The 24,327-nt window shown below is 44.3% G+C and overlaps 1 protein-coding gene across 6 annotated transcripts in view; it reads left to right on the forward strand.

The window, feature by feature from the left end:
• Window positions 1-24,327, forward strand: part of SV2B (synaptic vesicle glycoprotein 2B) — a 102,392-nt gene that overhangs the window by 68,739 nt on the left and 9,326 nt on the right. For all 6 annotated transcript variants that reach the window (XM_073304204.1, XM_073304202.1, XM_073304206.1 and 3 more), the window contains 9 exons: window positions 1,445-1,625; window positions 3,397-3,548; window positions 6,195-6,328; window positions 7,274-7,363; window positions 9,924-10,034; window positions 10,900-10,988; window positions 12,262-12,426; window positions 19,027-19,160; window positions 23,105-23,305. In XM_073304204.1, the coding sequence (XP_073160305.1) occupies window positions 1,445-1,625; window positions 3,397-3,548; window positions 6,195-6,328; window positions 7,274-7,363; window positions 9,924-10,034; window positions 10,900-10,988; window positions 12,262-12,426; window positions 19,027-19,160; window positions 23,105-23,305 (1,257 nt within the window). The remainder of the gene's footprint in view (window positions 1-1,444; window positions 1,626-3,396; window positions 3,549-6,194; window positions 6,329-7,273; window positions 7,364-9,923; window positions 10,035-10,899; window positions 10,989-12,261; window positions 12,427-19,026; window positions 19,161-23,104; window positions 23,306-24,327) is intronic.

Consider the following 24,327-nt stretch of genomic DNA (forward strand, 5'->3'; position numbering starts at 1 on the left):
ATATTTTAGTCCTGGTTGGTTGGTTGGGTTTTCTATCACCAATCTGTCAGCAGGATGAGAGGCTGTTGCGTGAGTTCACCTCCCTTCACTTGGCCCGGGGTTTTCTGCCTCACACTCCTTGGAGAAAATTAAATAGAGGAAGATAAACAGTTTGGAGATTGAATGATCTGATTGTCCCTTCTAGTCTCAGAAGTCTATGTCTCTATGAAATACAGAGAGGAAAGGAGGGGATACACTTACAGGGGCACTCGGATGAAATCGCAAAGAAAATCCCCATTCCTTTAGCTCTCCCTCTGCCCTCTCCCGGTTGCCTGAGTTATCATCAACCGCCACACAGCACCCCTGCCTGTGCTCCCTCAGCACCAGTTGCACTGAGAGGGGTTAGTAGATATAAGATGTCAGACTCCTGTTGAGCAGTTAGTGGCACACAGCAGGGACACGTGCATTTTAACTAATCTGCTTATGCCTGGCTCTGGCTGATGTGCCTGGGACGTGCTAGGGAAGAGACGGCTGCGGGCCTGGTCAAATGAGACAGCTCCTGAGGCTTTTTTGAGGGGGCGGAAATGAGGTCTCACCTGAAGCTGAGTGAATTGGGTGTTTGTTGTTACCTTGAATTGAGTCAGAGGAGGGTCTGAGAAAAGTAATAATATACTGAGTCCTAATAACGGCCCTGGGAGGCAGGCGTCATTATCACTGTTGTACAGATGGACACGCTGAGGCTGGGAGCAACAAACTCAAGGGCACATGGTGGATTGGTGGCAGAAGCAGGAGTAGAATTCAAGCATTCCTGGCCTCTAGCCTCATGCTCAGACCACTCAGCCACACGGACTCCCTAGAGAGCGGATCCTGGAAATAATAAACAGCCCGGTGCCTGAGGGGTTTACGTTTGAGAGCTGGGCCTACTCTGTTTGTAAAATATTATTCTTCATAATGAACATTTTGTATCCTGAGAGCACCCACTATATGCCAGGAACTTTCCAAAGAAATATGACTGCAGGTTCCTCCAGACTCATGGGGCTTTGAAAGTCCAAGGGTTGGGAAAGCGACATAAGTTGACTCCCTCTGAAGTAGCCTGAGCCTGAGGTACCATTTTGGATGTCACCGGAGGGCGTAGTCCACCTGAAAGCTGATTGACTTTACAGCTCCCAGAAATCTGATGCTCAGATGAGGATGTATGAGTCCATCACTAGCACTGGTGAAGCAACTTTGGCTTGACAGGTATCTGGCAAAGGGTGCTGTTTCGGTCAAGTAGAAAGTGAATGTGTCAGACACTGACAGGCATTCAGGCTGGTGAAGTATTTCAATATTTACTAACAGGGCCTTGGTTGGTGGCTGGTTGGAGGAAGTGCTCCAAACATTGGATATGTGTGAAATATTGACCTAATTGCCCTGTACTGCACATGGGAGAGGATGTCACTCAGCTCCCTGTCTTTCTTTCCTCTAGGGCTCATAGTCTACCTGGGAATGATGGTGGGAACTGTCATTTGGGGTGGCCTGGCAGATAAACTGGGAAGGAGGAAATGCCTCATCATATCACTCGCAATCAACGCTGCCTTTGCATTCCTCTCCTCCTTCGTCCAGGGATATGGATTCTTCCTCTTCTGCCGCCTTATCTCCGGCTTCGGGTGGGTAACACTCTCTTTAGCCTCCCCGCTCCAGGCTGAGGTTTAAGACAGGAGAACCCTTCCTTTGTGCTAGACGAGACTGCACAATGATTTGGGATTGCCAGCTGAGGAAATGGAAGGACTGACTGGAGAGGTTCTACACAGCATGCGTGTGTTGTAAATAAAATGTTCACATCTCCCTGGAAGGATTTAGAGCCAGGCAGGGAGAAGACACTAGACAAGGGGGATTATATAGTTTGTTTTCCCTTAAACAAAACAATTTAATGCTTGGAAAATTGACAGTCAGATATTCTGAGATCTTAGCCAGAAAACAGGTGCATAAAAGGAAGCATCTGTTCACCACTTCAGGATAAGACACCTCAAAGTTGACCTAAGAGAACTCAGTCACTGAAATCTCAATCTTCCTGCTGAAACTGTGAACATGGGTGCTGATTGATGTCGACTGCAATGTAGACGCTTGTCTACTAGGACTGTACTGAGATCTCTACCCATTTCATAGGCATGAAACAACATTAAGTTGGTAACAACTTTCAGTCACTACTGACCTGCTCTGAATTTGAATAGGTGATTTAGAGGTGACAGGATCTGTAGCTCCCCAAGCCATACAGTCTCCCAGATTGCTGATACAGTGATATGGCCTGGCTTATACAAAGCATCAGGAAAAGACAGAAATTCCAGAGCTCACTCTTTATAAATGTCCACGTTATTAATAAGGAGAGAGGGGAGGGCCCATACCCTCTCATTTATAGTCATTTGGAACTTTGCCTTTTAAAAGGTAAGCTTTTGTTCAGGAGAGAGAACTTGTATTAAACCTTTGACAAGAGACTGCCTTATCCTAATTCATTCCCCCCTTATCCTAATTAAGCCAGGAATTACTCCACTGACGTCAGTAAGGTTACCCTGGTGCATGTGATATGTGAATTTGGGCCCATGACCAAGATTTTCAAAAATGGCCAAGTTTTTCAATGCCTGGCTCGAGACACATTGAGGGGGACTGATTTTTGAAAAGAACGGAACACTGAATTTGTGAAACTCAGGCCGTTTATGGTGTCTCAGTTTGGACACCCCAAAATGGAGGAACCCCAAATCATTTGAAAACATTGGCCCATTTTAAAATTGCTAATTCCAAAATGTTTTATAGAACTTCAGAAATATTTCGTATGATCCCAGCACTCCGGGTCTCCTTTCATCTCTGAGTCATGAGGCAGCTGAGCTACTCTGACGAGATGGTGAAGGGGATGGGGAAAGGCAATTGCAGAATGGGTCCTCCCTTGTGTGGACTCGGTCAAATTTGGCTGGAGTCACTAGCAACCAAAGGCTGTTATTGCCTGGCTGTTTGCTGCCCCAGTGAAATGAGTTTGTGCTCTCCTGTGCAGTTCTCCAGTTTCCTAGGGCACAAGCATCCAAATCACAAATGCTTTGCTGAGCATATCCATGTCCCTTTGAGGCCAGGTAAATTCACAATTTTAAAACAGGAAAGTAAAATCAACTTTCTGCTCGTGACAAACTTCCTGTGCATCCTTCACATTTAAGAACAACCTGGTATGGGGAACTTCATATTATTCTCTCATGACTCCCTGAGTAGAGAGTCTGTGAGAATCGCTGAGAATTCCAGTGAGTTCCTGAAAGAAAAGCTACCCTCCCACTGCGGGGCTGTAACTCTGGAGACCTTTACTATAAATGAACCCAAAGCTATGAGGCTCCAGATGTGCTGGTGACACCTGTTTGGCAAAGTCCTTTATTCTTCCCATGTGGTGTTTTCTCTCCTCAGCATTGGGGGATCCCTCCCCATCGTCTTTGCTTATTTCTCTGAATTCCTTTCACGTGAGAAGAGGGGGGAACACCTGAGCTGGCTCTGCATGTTCTGGATGATTGGTGGCATTTATGCCTCTGCAATGGCTTGGAGCATCATTCCACACTACGGTAACTGCTTTGTGCTTTCGGTTACAGATAACACCCTGCGCACACACGTATAAGGACATACAGTTAGTGCGTGGCAAGCTGGCCTGTACATCTACAGTGCACCAGCCTGCTGCAAACTAACTGTCTGCGTGGACTCTGCCACTAGGCACTAAAAATTCCATCATGCACTTCGACCTACTCCCGTTTCAGATTGGAGTAGCTTAAAGTGCACTACGGAAAGCTTAGTGCATGGCCGCAGCATGCACAGGGCCAGTTAGTGGTTGGCAGGCTAGTACGTTGTCAAATTACACCCCAGCTTGCTGCGCACTAACTGTTCGTATAGACTAGCCCTTACTCATAAACAACACATACACCATCTCGGGTGGGCTATCGATTCTTAACATGATAGTTGTAAGTTAGCCCTGCAGCTTCTGTGATGTGTAAAACCAGAATCCGACATGCTTGTACCAACTGCAACCAAACTCACCCCTGCCATCCTGGAACTTTCAAATCCCACCTGCCTTTTTACAGGAACTCAAAGATAATCAGTGGAATTCATCCTGCAAGTCAGGACATCCCCAGCAGTACAGGAAGAATTGTCTAGCTGTAGCATTGTAGATGCTATTGTGATTGGGGCCCTATACATACCGATGATAGAGAGAAATTAATTGAATGATTGATACTTAGGCAGGATGATGGGTGATGGCTCCTTTGTGATAAAAGCCTCTAATACATCACACCTTTGGTACTGCAGATTATAAATGCTGGTCTCTCTCTATGAGTGGTCAAACCCAGCATCACAAATCCACACATTCCTGAATTTGGGGATAGTTTGACTCAGATAACTTCATGGCTCATGTCCATGTTGACTGCAGAGCTGAGCTAAGCAATTATCAATAAATTGTAACTCTGCTGAACACTAATATCAGGGCTGGGGGGCTAAGTAGCACATTATCACAGTCAGTACATCCCACCATGCCTTAGCCAGATACCAGTGTATTTGGGGTAATTTTTGTGTGTGAATATGTCTCCCTAAAACATATATTTGCTGGGATCACATCTGATTTCCACTGATTTTTCCATGGTGTTGAATATGGTAGAGAGAAAGGACTCTGAAATGTACATTACCACTATGAGGAACAAAAACCTGCATGTCACATGGTTTTCCTGGTAATTCATTTGCATCACCTAGGAAAACATCAGACTGTCAGTATCTATTGAGAAAGATTAATTCCCCTAGTATCCAGTATTGCCAGCTGTTTGCAAAATCCTGATTGAGAAAAGTAGGACAGTCCAAAAAGATCATGAAGAGGGACTATAATATCTATCTATCTATCTATCTATCTATCTATCTATCTATCTATCTATCTATCTATCTATCTATCTATCTATCTATCCATCCACCCACCCACCCACCCATCATACAAGCTAAAACTGCCCTCTGTATTTAGAAAACTTCACGTTTTGGCCAGAAACAGGCTGTTGGAACAGACATGTAAACTAGAGTGCAATGGTGTCAGGCTAAAGCACATGCATTATTTGCAAACAGGGTTTTAAAACCCAAGCCTTTAAAGGGTAATATTTAAATTTTGCAGATTGGTCAGCATTGTCCATATCACATGTTGGAGCATCTGAGCCCCGTGCTGTATGTTTTTTTCCTTTCCAGTATCCCTTTGTTCCATATTGTTTTGGAACTCAATTGAACGTGTGTAGCATTGTGGTTGATACAGTTATCATTGCTGCAAAAGCTGCAACGAGTTTATTTCAATATTATGACAGAGAGTAGATTATAAAGAAACATTTGAAATAAACATCCTCCCTGAGATCTGACTGTGGGAAGGCAAACCGAGAAAGAAAGAATTTTGGTTCATGATGTTTTCTGTGTGCCTTTGATTAAAGTTTGATTACACGCCCCCCCCCAAACCTGCTTTGGTCAAGCTGCCCTTTGAGTTTTAAAGTGTCTGTACTGCTTTCAGACTCCTCCGTGCCCCTTGTTTGCTGACTATGTGGCCTGGGCAGAGCATGAGAGAGAGCCCATAGTGAGGTGTGGCCTAAATGCAGCACTAGAAGCAAGGATCTCCTGAATTTGAACCCCAGCTCGGACACTGATTTTGTATGTTTGGGGGAAATCATTTTGCTTGCCTGCCCCTGCTTCCTCTGTAAAATGGGAACTAATGCTTCCCTTACAGATATGTTGTCAGGCTGTCTCGTAAGTGCTCTGGAAATCAGAAAAGGGCTACGTATTAGAAATTCTCTGTAATGTTATGTAAGGAGGCCACAGAAATGTAATAAAATATACCAGTGGATCCCATGTCACCCTTGCTAGGTTCTTGCTCCATGGATGCACAGTATCCTTAGTTTTATTGCATAGCTCACTTCCAGACTGATTTCTAAACTTAAAGGTAAAGGAAGATTTTAAAAAGGCAGGAACTTAATAATAACCGATTCCATTGTCTGTGCTGAGCACAAACCCATGGAGTGTTATCCATCTGACTGTCTGACGGAATCCACAGAGGAATTCATTACCAGGCATAATAAATCTTTCATCAGATGGGACTTTGTCAGCCTATCACTACCTTGCACAGAGCCCGTAGGGTTCAGTTGGTATCTGAGAGAGAAATCTGACTAGATGGACAGAATTTTCACTCTGGCTTTTGTTGGTCGTAGGCTGGGGTTTCAGCATGGGAACCAGGTACCACTTCCACAGCTGGAGGGTATTTGTAATCGTCTGTGCTCTTCCCTGTATCTCTTCACTGGTGGCACTTAAATTCATGCCGGAAAGTCCACGTTTTTTGCTAGAGGTAAGATGACTCATCTGAAAACTGTACTCCAATATCAATTAACAAAGGAGATCTGGTCCTCACGTGTTTCTGGCTGTCTCGTCACTGCCCTCTCCCCAGCCCCCTGGCCACACACCCAGTTTCATTTAAAACTTAGAGACTCTCTGTATTAAGGTGCTAATCACGTACTTTCATCGTATCACCTTTTAAGGTTGACATCTGCATCGCACAACAAGCAAAATGCAAACACCTGGGATTCATAAACCCATCAAAGGGTTTGCGTACCTGATTAAAACACAAGCACGTACGCTTTGGGAATGTAAATAGTAGAGCTGGGCAGGAAGAGGAGTGAAGCGCAAGAAACAGGAGCATGATAAAATACATGGTGGGTTGGATCTCAGACCCAGCAGGGGAAGTGCAGTACTCACACAGCTGAAGGGACAGCATATAATTATTTATTGTTATCACCTTGCACTTACTGTACATAGCACCTTTTACCTGAGGCTCTCAAAACAGCTGACATACACGGATTAAACCTCAGACCCCACCATGATGTAGGTAAGCATTATTTATTCCCATTTTATAGATGGAACAACTGAGGTACATAGACTTGCCCAAGGTTACACAGCAAGTCACTAGCAGAGCTGGGAAGAGAACCATGTCTCCTGACACACCCTCTGTTTAGCCTGGAGGCAACACTTTGCCTAACTCCTGCCTCCCAAATAATAATTACAGAGTGGTTTCCTTCTTCTACTACAAAACTACTGCACAGTCAGCAAATATAAACCTTGATGGTTCAGCCTTCTGCCCTCTGCTTCTCCCCCCTCAACACATGACGCGGCACGATACGGCTCCGTTACACCCGGGCCTCCAGAGCTGGTTCCCCGTGTCATTTTTAAAACCACATGGCTGTAGACCACAGTATTTAATGGCTCACTTGAGATGTTCTTCCCTTGGTGTTTCCAGATAGGTAAACATGATGAAGCCTGGATGATTCTCAAGCAAGTTCATGATACCAACATGCGGGCTAAGGGGGAGCCGGAGAGGGTGTTCACGGTGAGTGTGGTTTCCTTCGGGAAAGCAGTTCGTTATACTGTGGTAAAGGGGTCACTGGCACGTGAGAGTCTTCATAGGCCAGGGGTTGGTTTGGAATCTGCTTTAGTAGGCTTCAGAGCTGCCTTATTCTCCCCCCTGTGGTTTCCGGCTTCTCACACACTATGTGATCTCCAGCAGCCAGGAGGGAGAATGGGAGAAGATAAGGACTGCACACTTCAGGTCATATACCAGCCTTGTTTTGTGGTGATCAGTCCCAGGAAAGTTGGTGGGAGTTGTATATGCATGGGAATAAAGCACAGTGGATAGCCCAGCGGCTTTCCAGTTATACTCAGACAGCTAATTGCTCTGTTCTAGGAGCAAAGTAAACGAGAGGGATATTACTCATGTGGGAAATCCGGACGACTCCTTTCTCCATTCCAGCTTCTAATCAAACTCTGATTAAGCTCCATGTACCTCCTAATGAGCTTCCTGAACCCCATCTGCCTGGTAGCCAACCTTTAATCTCTCTGAAGGAAAGGGAGGTGAATGATTACTACTCACTGGGCCAATGCTCGGGTGAAAAATTTGAAATGGGCAAAGTCTAATTCAGTGAGCTTAGAGAATGCGTGTGGTGGGGTTAATTGTTAATCACAGTGAGTGCATTGTAAACAGTGAGTGCACCAGCTAGGGAATGCTCCTTGAAATAGGTTGTTATGTATGAGAAGGCACATACCCTTAAAGGAAGAAGGGAGGGAAGAAAAATTTGGCTGCAGAATTCAGCTTTTTGGTGCAAAAAGCCCGATAAACTGGTAAGAGGAGTTATGGAGGAACAGTATCCATAATGAATGAGCCCATCAATAATACAAGAGATTAATTTACTGTACCTCCAAGTGTGCTAAGACTCCAGGGTCAGAAAATGGGCTTAATGAGCCTGAGCTATTTCCAGGGCACAAGCTATTGGACTGCTGTGAAAAGAGAGAGAGAGAGAGAGAGAGAGAGAGAGAGAGAGAGAGAGAGAGAGAGAGAGAGAGAGAGAGAAAGAAAGAAAGAAAGAAAGAAAGAAAGAAAGAAAGAAAGAAAGAAAGAAAGAAAGTTATCTGCTCCTGTAAAACTGGGATGGTCAGATCAGTTATGCTGCAGATCTATAAGCTGTGGCCAACTGGATACTGCATGTTTCAGATGCTCTCCCCTCTGTGCATGCCCCTTATTAAGGAGCTGTCCCCACCTCTCACCTTTAATATACAGTGGCAGCCTCAGTCCACACCAGCTTCTCTCCGACTTGCACCAGGATAAATCGGGCACATTCATGTTATAATGTGAGACTGACCATCCTCGAGGATTTAGGGCCCTCTGAGCCAATGCTGCTCCTGGATTAAAACCATGTTTTGTCTGTCACTCCTGTGTCAAATCCACGTGTACCTTGCTCCTGCATCTGATGATCCTAAAGGCATCTGCTCCTGTTAGGACTCAGTCCGTCAATCTATACTGCACTCATGAACACTTATTATTCCAGCTAACGATGTCCTATTTGCTATGTGTCATAATGGTCTGAAATATTGTACTTCATATCTGGAGTTTGGCTGTTGAATCAAGACTTACTGAAACCTCTTGGCACAGACAGACAATGAGCTCTCCTTGCCTTGTACTTTCCACGTGAAGTTGTATTTTGCTAATTGGCCAGCAGGAGCCAGTCAGTCATGCACCAGCTGTTACTGGGTCAATTCCCAGATCTGACATTTAAACAGTTCCAGTCAGGAGAACATAGACACTGTCTTATCGAGTTGGGTGAATCATTCATACTGAATGAATTATTCAGTGAATTTCACCTCTTTTTCTGCATGTGAACAGACTGTGATTTTCTTGAATATGTTCTTTACTCGAAATTATTCACCAAATACTTTCTGTTACTGATTCCTAGGTTATAACCCATTCACGAGCACTTACTTACAAGTATTCAATATTCAAAATTCAGGCTATTTTGACTGGACAAATTATTCATATGGTATGTTTTTATTCTCTGATTGGATGAATTTTCTGATGCAAACATACACATTTATGCACTCAGAATTGACTTTCCACAAATGTTCTTCCACTGGCACTTAAAATTTGCTGTTAGAGAATGCTTTCGCCAGTTGCATTTGAGAAAAGAGAACATGAAAGTAGTTGAAGCAAGTTTCTTTAAAACTGTATTAACTATTCACTGAAATTTTTTGGCAGTAATTGTCAGCTCTAATTACCTGGCGGATTCTTAAAGACATCAAGATTACATAGCATAAGTGTGTTAGCTTAACGTGTTGGGTGTTAGAATTACATTTTATTATCAATCTAATAAGTGAAGATTTGAGGTTGATGTGAAACATTTGAAATGTGTCACAGAGGGAGACAGAGAGAGACTTTTAGCCCATGAGAAAAACTCAGTATCCAATGGCAACACATCAAGAAAAGATAGCAGGGGAAAATGCTTTGGCAAACATCAGAGAAGATTGCTTTGCAGGAGGCAGAGAAGGAATTGTGCAGAAAACAGAGAAATGGTTGAATCCATCTAGGGTCAATTGCTGAAACTTTGGTTTGTGCTTTTCAGGTCGCCCACATCAAAACTCCAAAGCAAATAGATGAGTTTATTGAAATCCAGAGCTCAACAGGGACATGGTACCAGCGCTGGTTGGTCAGATTCACGACCACGTTCAAACAGGTATGGAGCATGAGGACCATCCCACAAGAGCTTTCAATGTGTTGAGATTCTGATTCATATTCACAACATCCCTCGGGTTACTGTGTAGGATAAATGGGCCTGGGCTCTGGTAGCATTTGCTATACTCCCCTAACCCCGATCTTCACCCTGTCTCTTCTTAACCCAAGCCACCAACGAGTTCCTGAACTGATTAGCCATACACAGCATATCAGTTAAGCTAATATGGGTCAGATCAGAGCATACAAGTATCTGATTTCCCTTCTATTTGCACAAACAGAGAATACCATCCCCAGTGAATGAATTAAAATTCTATCTGCTTAATGTTGCTGCTTGCTAAGGCTGAGTCTCCAGCATTATAATATAAACATTTTGGCCAGCTACGGATTTCACACCTGCCATTCTGCTGCCCACCACGACAGCCCAGAACTTAATAGCAGCTGTGGGGTTAAACCTAGATTCTTAGGCTCCAGAAGCACAAGCTCCTTCCACTTGAAGTAAAGAAGAATCTCCCTTAGCTGTTAGCAGTCTAGGTTCCATAAGACACTAAATTTAGTAGCTCCAGATCCATTTAGTGGAGGGCAGTGTTACATGTACACATTAGCCAGCTCATTACAGATATGCTTATACTGAAGGATACTGGAGCAAGGCTTCATGAACATTGTCCCTTCAGGTCCTCATATGTATCTCATGAATCTATCCCTGTGAACACAGTTTGGAACAAACACTGGATCAAAGCAGATCATCCATCTTCCCCAAATGAGCCCTCTTCACTGTTAATATTAAATTCATTATCTGGTCAGAAATGAATCTTTCAAGATCTCTGCTAGGATTTCTCTGTGACTGAAACCTTCCTGTGGATCTGTAGGTCTGGGACAACCTGTTGTATTGCTTGACAGCCCAGTACAGGATGAATACACTGATTCTGGCTGTGGTTTGGTTTTCAATGGCCTTTAGGTAAGTCCCTCCTCTAACTTTCTCAAGAAACAGTAGCCATCTGAGGGCTTAATTGTTGCAGTCAGGGTCCATCTACTATGAAATGTGCTCTCAGCTTTTGTGGGATTAACTGTGCATATAAATAAATTGCTACAAAAATCAAATTTTGTCCCCTTGATCCTATTTTAAAGAGACAGAGCCAGTGAAAAACTAGGCCATGGTCTACTAAGTATCTATGTTTTACTCAGTGATCTAACTGCCCATAACAGAGAGTTTAATATACCTTGAACAAACCAGGCCTTGGGCAAATGTTGGTATTGCATGGTTCAGTAGTCTTATATGGAGTCTTTCACTTCTAGGTCCCTTGTCTGAATCCTGTCTGTATTAGTAGTGTCGAAAAGTAATTCCTACCAGCTGGCTGGCTGTTCATTGGTCTGTGTCAACTAAGAGGGTGGATTTCAGTCCACTTAAGAACAAATAAGTGTCCACACTGGGGACACCACCCCCTGATCTGGTGATAAAGATGAACAAATAGTTTATAACAAAAAATGGTTTGTCCTTTTCTGTTCATAGAACATCTATGAATGGATCATGGCTTTCCTGAATACAACCATGATTCAAAAGTATTAGAAAAATGTTAAATGATTTTCCTAAGCTCGGTGGCATGTACTATGCTGTTTAATTGTGATTAGTCACATACAGCACATGGTGTAGTTTCTGATCCTTGTGCAGCTGAATGTAACTTATGGTCGGGTTTCTGGTGTTAATGCTCCTGGGAAGTGAATTTACAATTCTCTTTTATGGAGAATTAGGGAATGTGTAGTTAATCTTTGCTTTCCACAAGGAGCCATCCTAATGCAACTTGATTGCACTTGTTCCAGAAGGTGAACGCAAAAGAACCACAGACACGAAAAAGTGAATTTGTTACCAAAATTGGAATTCAATATATATAGAATATTTTTACTGTATTTACCCATCTCTTGTTGGCACCAATGGTGCCTTCTTCATTGGGAACCTCAACTGATAATTCAATAAGGGCTGAGAATTCCCTAGAGACTGAACTACCTGCTTGTCACTCCAAGGCAGGTTTTGCCATTGCCCATGACATTCCTGTGGTGTGGATAAATGGAAGACTTTGCTCTCCAGTCTGTCAGTCTGACACTTTCCCCAAGCACTAAATTTACCTAAAAGCATTGACAGAGAACCAAAAATTAGAGCTGCTTACAAGTCAGATATTGTCCAAAATATGTGTAAACTTTATCCTGAACATGCCCCTTTCCTCTCCTTGCTGCAGTTACTATGGCCTTACTGTCTGGTTCCCTGACATGATCCGATATCTCCAGAATGAGGAGTATGAATCCCGACTGAAAATCTTCGAGCGGGAACATATAGATCACTTCACCTTCAACTTCACAGTGGAAAACCAGATCCATAGGAATGGGGCATTTGTCAATGATAAGTAAGTGAATGTGACCTGATTTCCTTTATATCTGGGGGGTGAGGGCATATGGTTCAATAAAACTTGGCACATATCATTTCTAGAGAAAGAGCTGAAATTTTCAAGCATTTGAATGTCCCCCAGGCTTTACCTCATACTAGTAAGGGGTAGCAGTGGATTGGACATTCTAGATCAGGGATCGGTAACCTTTGGCATGTGACCCGTCAGGGAAAGCTGCTGGCGGGCTGGGCCGGTTTGTTTACCTGCAGCGTCTGCAGGTTCAGCCGATTGCAGCTCCCACTGGCCGCTGTTCACCGTCCCCAGCCAATGGGGGCTGCGGGAAGCAGTGCGGGCCGAGGGATGTGCTGGCTGCTCTTCCCGCAGCCCCCATTGGCCTGGAGCGGTGAACTGCAGCCAGTGGGAACCGCAATCGGCCGAACCTGCAGACACTGCAGGTAAACAAAACAGCCCGGCCTGCCAGGTGCTTTCCCTGATGGGCCGCGGGCCAAAGGTTGCCAATCCCTGTTCTAGATCATTACTAGTCTGGGCATGTTGGTGATCACCAGTTCATGACTCTCTGAAGTTTTAGAATACAGCCAGTTTTTCAAACTAATTAGACAAGCAAATGCTGCAACTGCATGTGCAAATTGGGTAATTACCTGGGTAAGTTGCCAGTTAAGCATGTTTACTGTTTGTACACACAGGTACCTGATTTAAGCATGCAGTTACAATAACTGCATGCAGAAATTAGACATGCATGTCTACTCAAAACTACATACCTTGGCCGTTGTTTGAAATCCTGAAATCTTGGCTATTAAGTTGCCATTCCATAGCAAGGCAGTCTAGCATTTAGTGGTACCGTATAAATAGGGCCCTCAGCATCAGGTGTGTCATACAGTCCCTTTCATGTCATGCTGCCAACTTCCTAGGAAATCTAATTGCTCTTGTGGCTGGGGCCAGACTAAATGAACATTTAGGGTCAGGCAGAGAGGAATGATAGTCCAGTGGTTACGTTCTATCCTGTGACCTGTGAGACCCAAGTTAAATTCCCTGATCTGCCACAGACTTCCCGTATAACCTGGAGTGAGTCACTTAATCTCTCTTAGTCTCAGTTCCCTGTCTGTACAATGGGAGCAATAGCACTAGCAATAGCTCTTGGGATGATGTGAAAATAAATCAATTAAAAGGTTGTGAGGTGCCCTTGAGGGCCATAGAAATACCTCAGCTAGATTGTGTCAGGTCCTACTTACGCCACCTGTAATTGCCATTCTTCTAGTATTCGTGTCTGTGGTGCATGTGGTCTGATCCCTTGGAAACACTCCTGGGGAGAAACGGTGCCACATAGGGTATGGCAAGGGATGAGGAAGAGGTGGGCCCATGATCCTATCTCAATTCTCTACCATCAGGCTGGCAGCAACAAGGGAGTGTATAAGCACTTCTGGTCTGAAAACACATGCGTGTGGATTTGAAACTCATTTTCTATGAATCCTTATGCCTGTGACCGTGACATCTGTTTTCAGCATATATGTTTTGCCAGTTGAACTTAGTCAGCTGGATATTTGAGAAAGGTAAACCCCAAGCCCCTAGTAAAGCCATGGACACAGCCAATGCAACATTATGTAAATTAATAGTGGAAAGGATATTTGTAGGAACCATCTTTTTGCATTATTCACCCAGCTAGGCATAACCCTCATTCTGTGGGAAACACCACGTGCAAACCTATGGAGCATCAAGGGCAGCTTTCTACAGATCATGTGGTCTTTCTACTCTGCTCTCTCTACACCCTAACCCATTTATCCGCATCTCCAGTCCTAAAGAAGTGTGTTTGAGGAATTCCTTTCCCAGAATTCGTCTTCTAACAGGCTCACATGTCCTTGTGATGGGACCTTCTTCATCTGGGACCAGTGCATGTGGAATCAGAGCAGGCATTGCTTTCCTGGGCCTCTTTGGATCCAGAGGTGGCTTTCTTCTCTTTCCTTAGGACACACTGACATCTAGTGGTCCTGGGCAAGAAAGATTTGTTTTCTTTTTAAATATACTTTCCACTTTTGCTTCCTGAAAGCCAACACTTCTGTGCTCCCTTAAAACCATTATTTACCATGGCCACTATTCCGCACAATCCCAGTCAATATGAGTTTTGCCATTGCCTTTGTATCTGACTCACAAACTTCTCCCACACCCACCCTTGCCAACTCAAAACAAAATATATTGGCCAGATCCTTAGTTAACGCTTTAAAGTCAACGGAGCTATGCTGATTTACACTAGCTGAGGATCTGACCCTATGTAACTGTCAAGACATGTATTTGTCATCACTGTGATCAGTTTGTATGTGGTATCTCTTTTCCCTACCCTGGGTCTAGTTTTTCTTTTTGGTCTTTCTGGGCTGAAAGCTCTTTGGGGCAGGGACTGTGTCTTCTTCTGCATCTGTACAGCATGGAGAATGTATTGGGCACTACCGCAACATAAACAATGAAAATCATGGAGGGAGGGGCTGTGACGGGGCAGTGTGCCACACCCCTGTCTTTTCCACAGGCTGCTCTAAGACCTTCTTGTTTGTAAATGCCACTGTATAGTTAATTTTCGGTGTTTTAATCCCTCCGCCGTACATAACAATGTCTCTACACCTTTACACGCTGTATCTCAACTTTCTAACTCCTTCTCCAAAGGGTGGGGAATTAAGGTGACCCTACTTCCGAGGACTTCCTTTGTTGGGCTCTTGTAGCTTTCTGGTTGGTTTGTTTCTCTCTCCCATTTTCTCTTCCTCCCCCAAACCCTCCTTCCTGTGCCCTTTTGTACAGCTTTCCCTGTTAATGCCTAATTGGTTCATTGATTTACTAGCTCCAATCTGGCCTGGTAATCAGGTACACCTCTGTCCAATTAGGCCTTTTCTAGTGGAACCTAATTAGTACAAACAGTGACCAGGGTGCTGACTCAAGTGCTAGCCCTCAGCACTCTGTTACAGGGACCATGTCCACATGTCTAAATGGAAATTCACCCCATCGCCTTCTAGGTGTTACAACATAAATTACTCACATACTTCCAAACAGACTTAGACTCTCTAAAATCTCAGCTGCACATGTGTGTCCTGGGAGGAATACATTATGGACCCAGAGTTACCATCCTACAATCACATTTTGTTTTATTCCTAGTAGTTGAAAACTACATGGCATTCCCTATCGCTATTGTCTGTTTCCATTTGTCAAACATTGTTTTGGGTTACTTCCATATGTTTCTAATGGAACTTGATATCAGTGTGGCCTTTTTATGGTTGCTTCTTTGTTTATGCCCAATCATCCTGGGTGAGACCACTACTGCAATAGGATGCAAATTCTCCTCTTCCCTCCCCAGAATCCAACCTAACAGGAAGTGTGTTCAGTGGTTAAAGTGCAGGGCATCCAGCCAGGACTCCTCTCTCTGCAACTTAGTAACTACATGACCTTGGATAAATCACTTCATTCCCTTTTGCCTTCCAACTCCTCCAGCTACCCTCTATTTAAATTGGAGATAATGTTGACTGACGCTGCTGTGATGCTGTTGTGAAGCTTTGTTAATGGATGTCTGTAACATGTTTCAGATGAAAAATGCTACAGAAGGACCAGTTGATAGACTCATAGACTTTAAGACCAGAAGGGACCATCATAATCATCTAGTCTGACCTCTTTCACATTGCAAGCCACAGAACCTCACCTACCCACTCCTGTAAAAGACCCCTAACCTCTGGCTGAATTACTGAAGTCCTAAAATCATGATTTAAAGACTTCAAGTTACAGAGAATCCACCATTTACTCTAGTTTAAAGCTGCAAGTGACCCATGCCCAATGCTGCAGAAGAAGATGCCCCCCCCCGCCCCACCCGGCCATGATCTTTGCCAATCTGACCTGGAGGAAAATTCCTTCTTGACCTCAAATATGACAACCAGTTAGACCTGAGCATGTGGGCAAGACCCAACAGCCAGACGCTTTGGAAAGAATTATCTGTAATAACTCAGAGCCCTCCCCATCTAGTGTTCTGCCATTGGAGAGATTTGCCACCAGCAGTCGCAGATCAGCTACCTGCCATTGTAGGCAGTCTCACCATACCAACCCCTCCACAAACTTATCAAGCTCAGTCTTGAAGCCAGTTAGATTTCTTTCCCCCCACTACTCCTTTTGGAAGTCTGTTCCAGAACTTCACTCCTCTGATGACGGAATCAAAATGGTTATCGGTCTGGCCGATGGGAACTTACGACAAAACCCTGGGCAGATCCAAGGCTGTTTGGTAGCACAAAGAATTCCTTTAGACTACAATACAATAGAGTGTCTTTTGGATCTGGCCATAGAAAGTAAATAGACTACACCCCAAATACCCCCCATCCCACAATCTTTTTTGTTTGTAAACTACTATGAGGGCACAGTTTTTTGTATCTGAATTCTCATAATGCAAAATTAGAATATAGGATATGGCCCAAGGATGTGTGTGTGAGAGAGAGAGAGAGAGAAAGAGAGAGAGAGAGGGGATATTATGGCAATTTCAATGATGTGTGCGGGTGCGTGTGCGCATGCGAGTACAGGTATTAAATGTTCTTCCCTTTCAGCCCTCCCTGCATGTTCTTTTGCCTTCCTGGTCCTGCTTTGCATCTGGACAGGCTGATGCTCTTCAGCATTTGTGAAAGGAAATAAGCTTCATTTCCCTTCTGCTGTAACCTGGCAAGTTTCAGCCACAGTTAATATAGTTAGGTATTCCTTGGTAGCACTTGGGAGTAGCTTCAGAACTATTATCTCCCCACTAGGGAGCAGCCACACACTGGATGGCAGGACTGGGACAGTGTCTTGGTGAAGGGACTGGGAGCTTGATTGTGCAAAGGGCTGATTATTCAGCTGAGGTGCTGAATGTCCTCAGCTCCTCCTGACTTTAGGGAGCATCAAGGACACTTGGCACCTTGTAGGATTGAGCTCTGGGTGGGGATGTGACCAGACATTCATCTCTTTGGGGTGAAAGGAGCCGTCAGCCATGTGATTAAGGGTTAGCCCAGTCCCTGTTTGGTTCTTTCCTAGTGCAGTAACTCACTCAGAAGCTGCTCAGACTGTGTTTCAGCACTACCTGTATCACATCCTGATATGACTTATGTCTCCATTTTCCCGTCAGCCCTTGGCTGTGAGTTAAAACCCCACTGGACGCCACGCAACTGCTTTATAACTCCTTGAAAGATGACTGTTCAGAAATCAAACTGCCGGGAGAGGGCTCTTTACAGGCCTTGGAGAGTAAATGCCTCACAGACTATTACTGAGCAAATGCAAATCAGCCTCAGTTTCGCTGTAACCTCTGAGACCTTCCTTATGGAACATAGAGCTTGATTAGTCTTCATGTAATGTTTGAGCATTAATAATGTCTTTTTGAGGCCTCTGTTGAGAAGCATGTAGCATTAATGTAGTGGAGTAAAAACATCAAACTAGCAGATGCTCAATTAAACTAAAGTGCTGGATCTTTATTCAAAGCTTTTTATCTGGTGCCTGCCCTGGTCTCATTAGTTTGGATGATAACACTTGCGCTTACACATACATACTCTTTTACATCTTCTAAGCACTCCCGACATATTAGCGAATAAATTTTCACAATACCCCTTTGAGATACTGTAGGTAAGTAAGAATAGTGTCACCCATCTAAGAAGTGGGTAGCAGATGTCAGGGCCTTGCAGGTTGGCTTCCCATGACAGGAGAAATCAGCGATGCGGAGCCTGAGTATATTCTTAGTTTAAATTGTTTTATTTAAACTACACACAGTAGTCCTTGAACAGAGGCAGTCGCAAACAACATGCAGGTGAATCCCTTCTTCCAAAAATCTCAGCCCAGGACCAATGCCTCATTCCCAGGAAGCAATTCTGCTTGAAGAATTGACTCTAGTTGAGAAATTAAGGCAAGAAGAAAACCTGATTGCTGTTTGCAACAGCCCCGCAGAAAGAAACTACATCACAACACTAATAACAATGCTGCATTTCTTCCAGAAATGAATAGTGCTCGCACGATAAGGAAAAGAACTTTGGAAACAACGTGTAACAGTGCCATCTGGTGATTCCCTCCATCATATTGTACAGATGGGGAAAATAAGGCACAGAGATGTTATCCAAGGCCACAGAGAGAAACAGTGGCAGAAATGGGACTGGAGATTAGGTGTTTGTGCCTCTGAGACCTCATGCTTAGCCCAATAGATCCAATGGCCTCTGATAAAGGATATTTTTTATTTACCCTTGGCAAGGGGATGGGAGGAAGAATAGGGACAAGAGGCTCTGCCCAGGGACAGAGAGAGTGCTATGCATTGCTGCTGAGTGATACCTTCTCCAGCTGATCCAGCAGCAGTATTGATAGGAGCTGTATCCAGTCCTCCTTGGCTGAAAGGGTGGATTGGTTTGATGTGAGGACTCTGAGGAGTGAAGCAGGTGCAGGGAATTCTAGATGACATATTTCTACTAAAACAACCCCTTTCTTGCATTCACAGAACACTTTTCCTCAGGAACAATCCCATAAACCACCATTGTCACTCTGTGTGACCACAGCATTTGCACGTTAGGAAGTTATTTGAAGGGTCACTGAGTGCTTTGTGCTTACTCACTGTTACTTGGGGTGGCTTCTTTTCCTGCCCTGCAGATTTACTAAGATGAAATTCAAATATGTGACATTTGAGGACGTGCTGTTTGAGGAATGCTATTTTGAAGATGTGACAGCCATCGAGACCTTCTTCAAAAACTGCACCATTATATCCACTGTCTTCTATAACACTGGTAAAGGGATTCCTGGCTTGGTCTAGTCTGTGGAACAATGAGCATGTCTGATTTGTGGTGAATGGTTTGTAGTGGTGCTATAGAAGTGCGTGTGTTGGGCTGTGACAGTGATCAGGGAATAAGAAGGGGGAAGTCAAACAAGAGACCAGTTTCAGAGGAACAGCCGTGTTAGTCTGTATTCGCAAAAAGAAAAGGAGTACTTGTGGCACCTTAGAGACTAACCAATTTATTTGAGCATGAGCTTTCGTGAGCTACAGCTCACTTCATCAGATGTTTACCGTGGAAACTGCAGCAGACTTTATATACACACAGAAATCATGAAACAATACCTCCTCCCACCCCACTGTCCTGCTGGTAATAGCTTATCTAAAGTGATCAACAGGTGGGCCATTTCCAGCACAAATCCAGGTTTTCTCACCCTCCACCCCCCCACACAAATTCACTCTCCTGCTGGTGCTAGCCCATCCAAAGTGACAACTCTTTACATAATCAAGTCGGGCTATTTCCTGCATAGATCAAGGTTTTCTCACATCCCCCCCACCCCCATACACACACAAACTCACTCTCCTGCTGGTAATAGCTCATCTAAACTGACCATTCTCCAGGTTTAAATCCAAGTTAAACCAGAACATCTGGGGGGGGGGGTAGGAAAAAACAAGAGGAAACAGGCTACCTTGCATAATGACTTAGCCACTCCCAGTCTCTATTTAAGCCTAAATTAATAGTATCCAATTTGCAAATGAATTCCAATTCAGCAGTTTCTCGCTGGAGTCTGGATTTGAAGTTTTTTTGTTTTAAGATAGCGACCTTCATGTCTGTGATTGCGTGACCAGAGAGATTGAAGTGTTCTCCGACTGGTTTATGAATGTTATAATTCTTGACATCTGATTTGTGTCCATTTATTCTTTTACGTAGAGACTGTCCAGTTTGACCAATGTACATGGCAGAGGGGCATTGCTGGCACATGATGGCATAGATCACATTGGTGGATGTGCAGGTGAACGAGCCTCTGATAGTGTGGCTGATGTTATTAGGCCCTGTGATGGTGTCCCCTGAATAGATATGTGGGCACAATTGGCAACGGGCTTTGTTGCAAGGATAAGTTCCTGGGTTAGTGGTTCTGTTGTGTGGTATGTGGTTGTTGGTGAGTATTTGCTTCAGGTTGCGGGGCTGTCTGTAGGCAAGGACTGGCCTGTCTCCCAAGACTTGTGAGAGTGTTGGGTCATCCTTTAGGATAGGTTGTAGATCCTTAATAATGCGTTGGAGGGGTTTTAGTTGGGGGCTGAAGGTGACGGCTAGTGGCGTTCTGTTATTTTCTTTGTTAGGCCTGTCCTGTAGCAGGTAACTTCTGTGAACTCTTCTGGCTCTATCAATCTGTTTCTTTACTTCTGCAGGTGGGTATTGTAGTTGTAAGAAAGCTTGACAGAGATCTTGTAGGTGTTCGTCTCTGTCTGAGGGGTTGGAGCAAATGCGGTTGTATCGCAGAGCTTGGCTGTAGACGATGGATCGTGTGGTGTGGTCAGGGTGAAAGCTGGAGGCATGCAGGTAGGAATAGCGGTCAGTAGGTTTACGGTATAGGGTGGTGTTTATGTGGCCATTGTTTATTAGCACTGTAGTGTCCAGGAAGTGGATCTCTTGTGTGGACTGGACCAGGCTGAGGTTGGTGGTGGGATGGAAATTGTTGAAATCATGGTGGAATTCCTCAAGGGCTTCTTTTCCATGGGTCCAGATGATGAAGATGTCATCAATATAGCGCAAGTAGAGTAGGGGCTTTAGGGGACGAGAGCTGAGGAAGCGTTGTTCTAAATCAGCCATAAAAATGTTGGCATACTGTGGGGCCATGCGGGTACCCATAGCAGTGCCGCTGATCTGAAGGTATACATTGTCCCCAAATGTGAAATAGTTATGGGTAAGGACAAAGTCACAAAGTTCAGCCACCAGGTTAGCCGTGACATTATCAGGGATAGTGTTCTTGACGGCTTGTAGTCCATCTTTGTGTGGAATGTTGGTGTAGAGGGCTTCTACATCCATAGTAGCCAGGATGGTGTTATCAGGAAGATCACCGATGGATTGAAGTTTCCTCAGGAAGTCAGTGGTGTCTCGAAGGTAGCTGGGAGTGCTGGTAGCGTAGGGCCTGAGGAGGGAGTCTACATAGCCAGACAATCCTGCTGTCAGGGTGCCAATGCCTGAGATGATGGGGCGCCCAGGATTTCCAGGTTTATGGATCTTGGGTAGTAGATAGAATATCCCAGGTCGGGGTTCCAGGGGTGTGTCTGTGCGGATTTGATCTTGTGCTTTTTCAGGAAGTTTCTTGAGCAAATGCTGTAGTTGCTTTTGGTAACAAATTGGATACTATTAATTTAGGCTTAAATAGAGACTGGGAGTGGCTAAGTCATTATGCAAGGTAGCCTGTTTCCTCTTGTTTTTTCCTACCCCCCCCCCCAGATGTTCTGGTTTAACTTGGATTTAAACCTGGAGAATGGTCAGTTTAGATGAGCTATTACCAGCAGGAGAGTGAGTTTGTGTGTGTATGGGGGTGGGGGGGATGTGAGAAAACCTTGATCTATGCAGGAAATAGCCCGACTTGATTATGTAAAGAGTTGTCACTTTGGATGGGCTAGCACCAGCAGGAGAGTGAATTTGTGTGGGGGGGTGGAGGGTGAGAAAACCTGGATTTGTGCTGGAAATGGCCCACCTGTTGATCACTTTAGATAAGCTATTACCAGCAGGACAGTGGGGTGGGAGGAGGTATTGTTTCATGATTTCTGTGTGTATATAAAGTCTGCTGCAGTTTCCACGGTAAACATCTGATGAAGTGAGCTGTAGCTCACGAAAGCTCATGCTCAAATAAATTGGTTAGTCTCTAAGGTGCCACAAGAGACCAGTTGTGGTGTTAGCTCTGTGACTATGGTGAACTTCTGTAGAACCAGGTGTATATACTACAGTTGCCTTAAAATGTAAGATGAAGTAGGATTTTCCCATTTTTCAAGACCCGAGCTTATCATTCCATGCACATATGTGTCTGAGTCACAAAATTTACATTGAGATCAGGATTTTGCCAGAGGTTAAGACTGCTTCCATCTGTAGCTTCCATCTCATCTTTAGTTTCAGGTAGCACTTGATGAGGGCTTAGAGCAGATCAGACAGCTGAATTCCCAGCCTTCCTTGATTGCACTGCTTATGGTGTCATTGACTGTTGAATGACACCATAAGCAGAAACCCAGAAAAAATGAATTCAGACCTTGGCAAGTTAAAGTAATAGGGGAACTGATTAAACAATTTTGGCTGAAGATAGTCATTTTTCAGCCCATATCTAGCTTCTGATTTGGGATCTCAAGCAGCTTAACTAATTTAATTGATTCACTTATTAATTTAAAAAGAGCTTTTCACTTCCCCTTTAACTGAAAACAAACCACTGGATGATGGAAATTGCAGACGATAGCACTAGCTCCTGGGTTATTGCTCATCACTGGTTGAAATGCCAAGCAATTAGGGCCAAATTATGTCTGCTCCAGCATGGGTGCATTAAAAGGGTGCTCCTCTTCCCTCTAGTGCAAAGGGCAGGCATAATGCTGTAGCCAGCACTCCCCAAGCACTGAAGGGTAGGGAGATGATAGACCTGCTGACAGCACTGAAGAACCCAGAGGAAGCTTTATGAGGCAGTTTGGGTGTCTGTGCACAACCCCGTTCCCTGCATATCAGCTAATGCAAAGAGGTGTACAGGCTTATATCTGTTCTACATGTGTTGCATACAGTGGCCTTTCACATATTATGCCTGCTTCTGGCTACTCAGGCATAATGCCTCCAGCTACCTCCACTCAGGCAGGGAACACCTTTCCACTCTGATGTACCTGCATCTAAACTGAGCTCTGAGAATGTACCTTTATTCCCAGCTGCTGTTGCTACTACGTTGAGGGTCCAGTCTTTGTCTCTTGCCTTCTCAGATCTTTATGAACACAAATTCATTGAGTGCAGGTTTATAAACTGCACCTTCCTGGACCAGAAGGAGGGATGTCACCTGGACTTCGAGCAGGAAAACGACTTCCTAATTTATCTTGTCAGTTTCCTGGGTAGTTTGTCCGTGTTGCCTGGCAACATCATCTCAGCACTGCTCATGGACAAAATAGGAAGGATAAAGATGATTGGTGAGTGAAGATGATGGTCAACTGACATGTCAACAGCTGGGTGCGTGGATGACCTTGGGCATGATAAAGGCATACTGTGAATACACAGGTGTCTGTTTCTGTGCGCACAAATGAAAAATGGTCCGGCTAAGTGGGCAATGAGTCACTCCAATACCAAATAAAGCAGAGGAGTCAATGGTTCAGTGAGTAGGGCACTAGATGAGCACTTAGGGCACCTGGGTCCTATTTCATAGATTCCAAGGCCAGAAGGGACCATTGTGATCATCTAGTCGGACCTCCTGTCTTACACAGGCCATAGAAATGTATCGCTCTGCAACTGACCCACTGTAATAGCATGCACAAGTCACTCCCCCTCTCTGTGCATCTCCACTCCCACCCTTTTTGTATTCTGTTTATTTAGACTGGCAGCTCTTCATGGCAAGGGTTGTCTCTCACTCTGGGTTTGCCCAGTACCTAGCATATGGGGCCCTGGTCTTAGTTGGGATCTCTAGGCACGGTTGTGTTGATAGTGATGCTAATGCAGATGCCTGTATCATCCTTTGTGGTAGAGGCGAGACAACGCTTATTTGTAATTGATATAGAAAGAGATTCTTTACTATGGCTTTTGGACACAGAGAGGACCCTATAATTCTCTCTCAGGACCTCAAGCTCCCAAACTGAATAAACTCAGACTGTACCTAAATCCTGGACTGGATCAAGCATCCATGGACTGGATTACTGATTATGCTACATACTGATAAAGGTGTCACCTTCTTGTCTTGTGGGACTAAATTCTCATTTTATGTGACTGTGATGCATACACAGGGATTTTCTGATGTTGTTTCACAAAGTGGCCAGGTAATGTCATCTAGTGCCAATATAGCTTAATCACATGGTGGGATGGCAGCACCAAGCTGTATCAACATCAAAGTAAATTGAGAGCTCTTGTAATGGACATGGGACACACCCAACCAAACCAAAAGTGTCCTGTCAAAAAACTGGGATAGCTGACAAATGTTAGAGCTAAATAAAAATCAGAATTT

This window comes from Lepidochelys kempii, chromosome 10 (genome assembly GCF_965140265.1).
Source record: "Lepidochelys kempii isolate rLepKem1 chromosome 10, rLepKem1.hap2, whole genome shotgun sequence".
Lineage (NCBI taxonomy): Eukaryota > Metazoa > Chordata > Testudines > Cheloniidae > Lepidochelys > Lepidochelys kempii.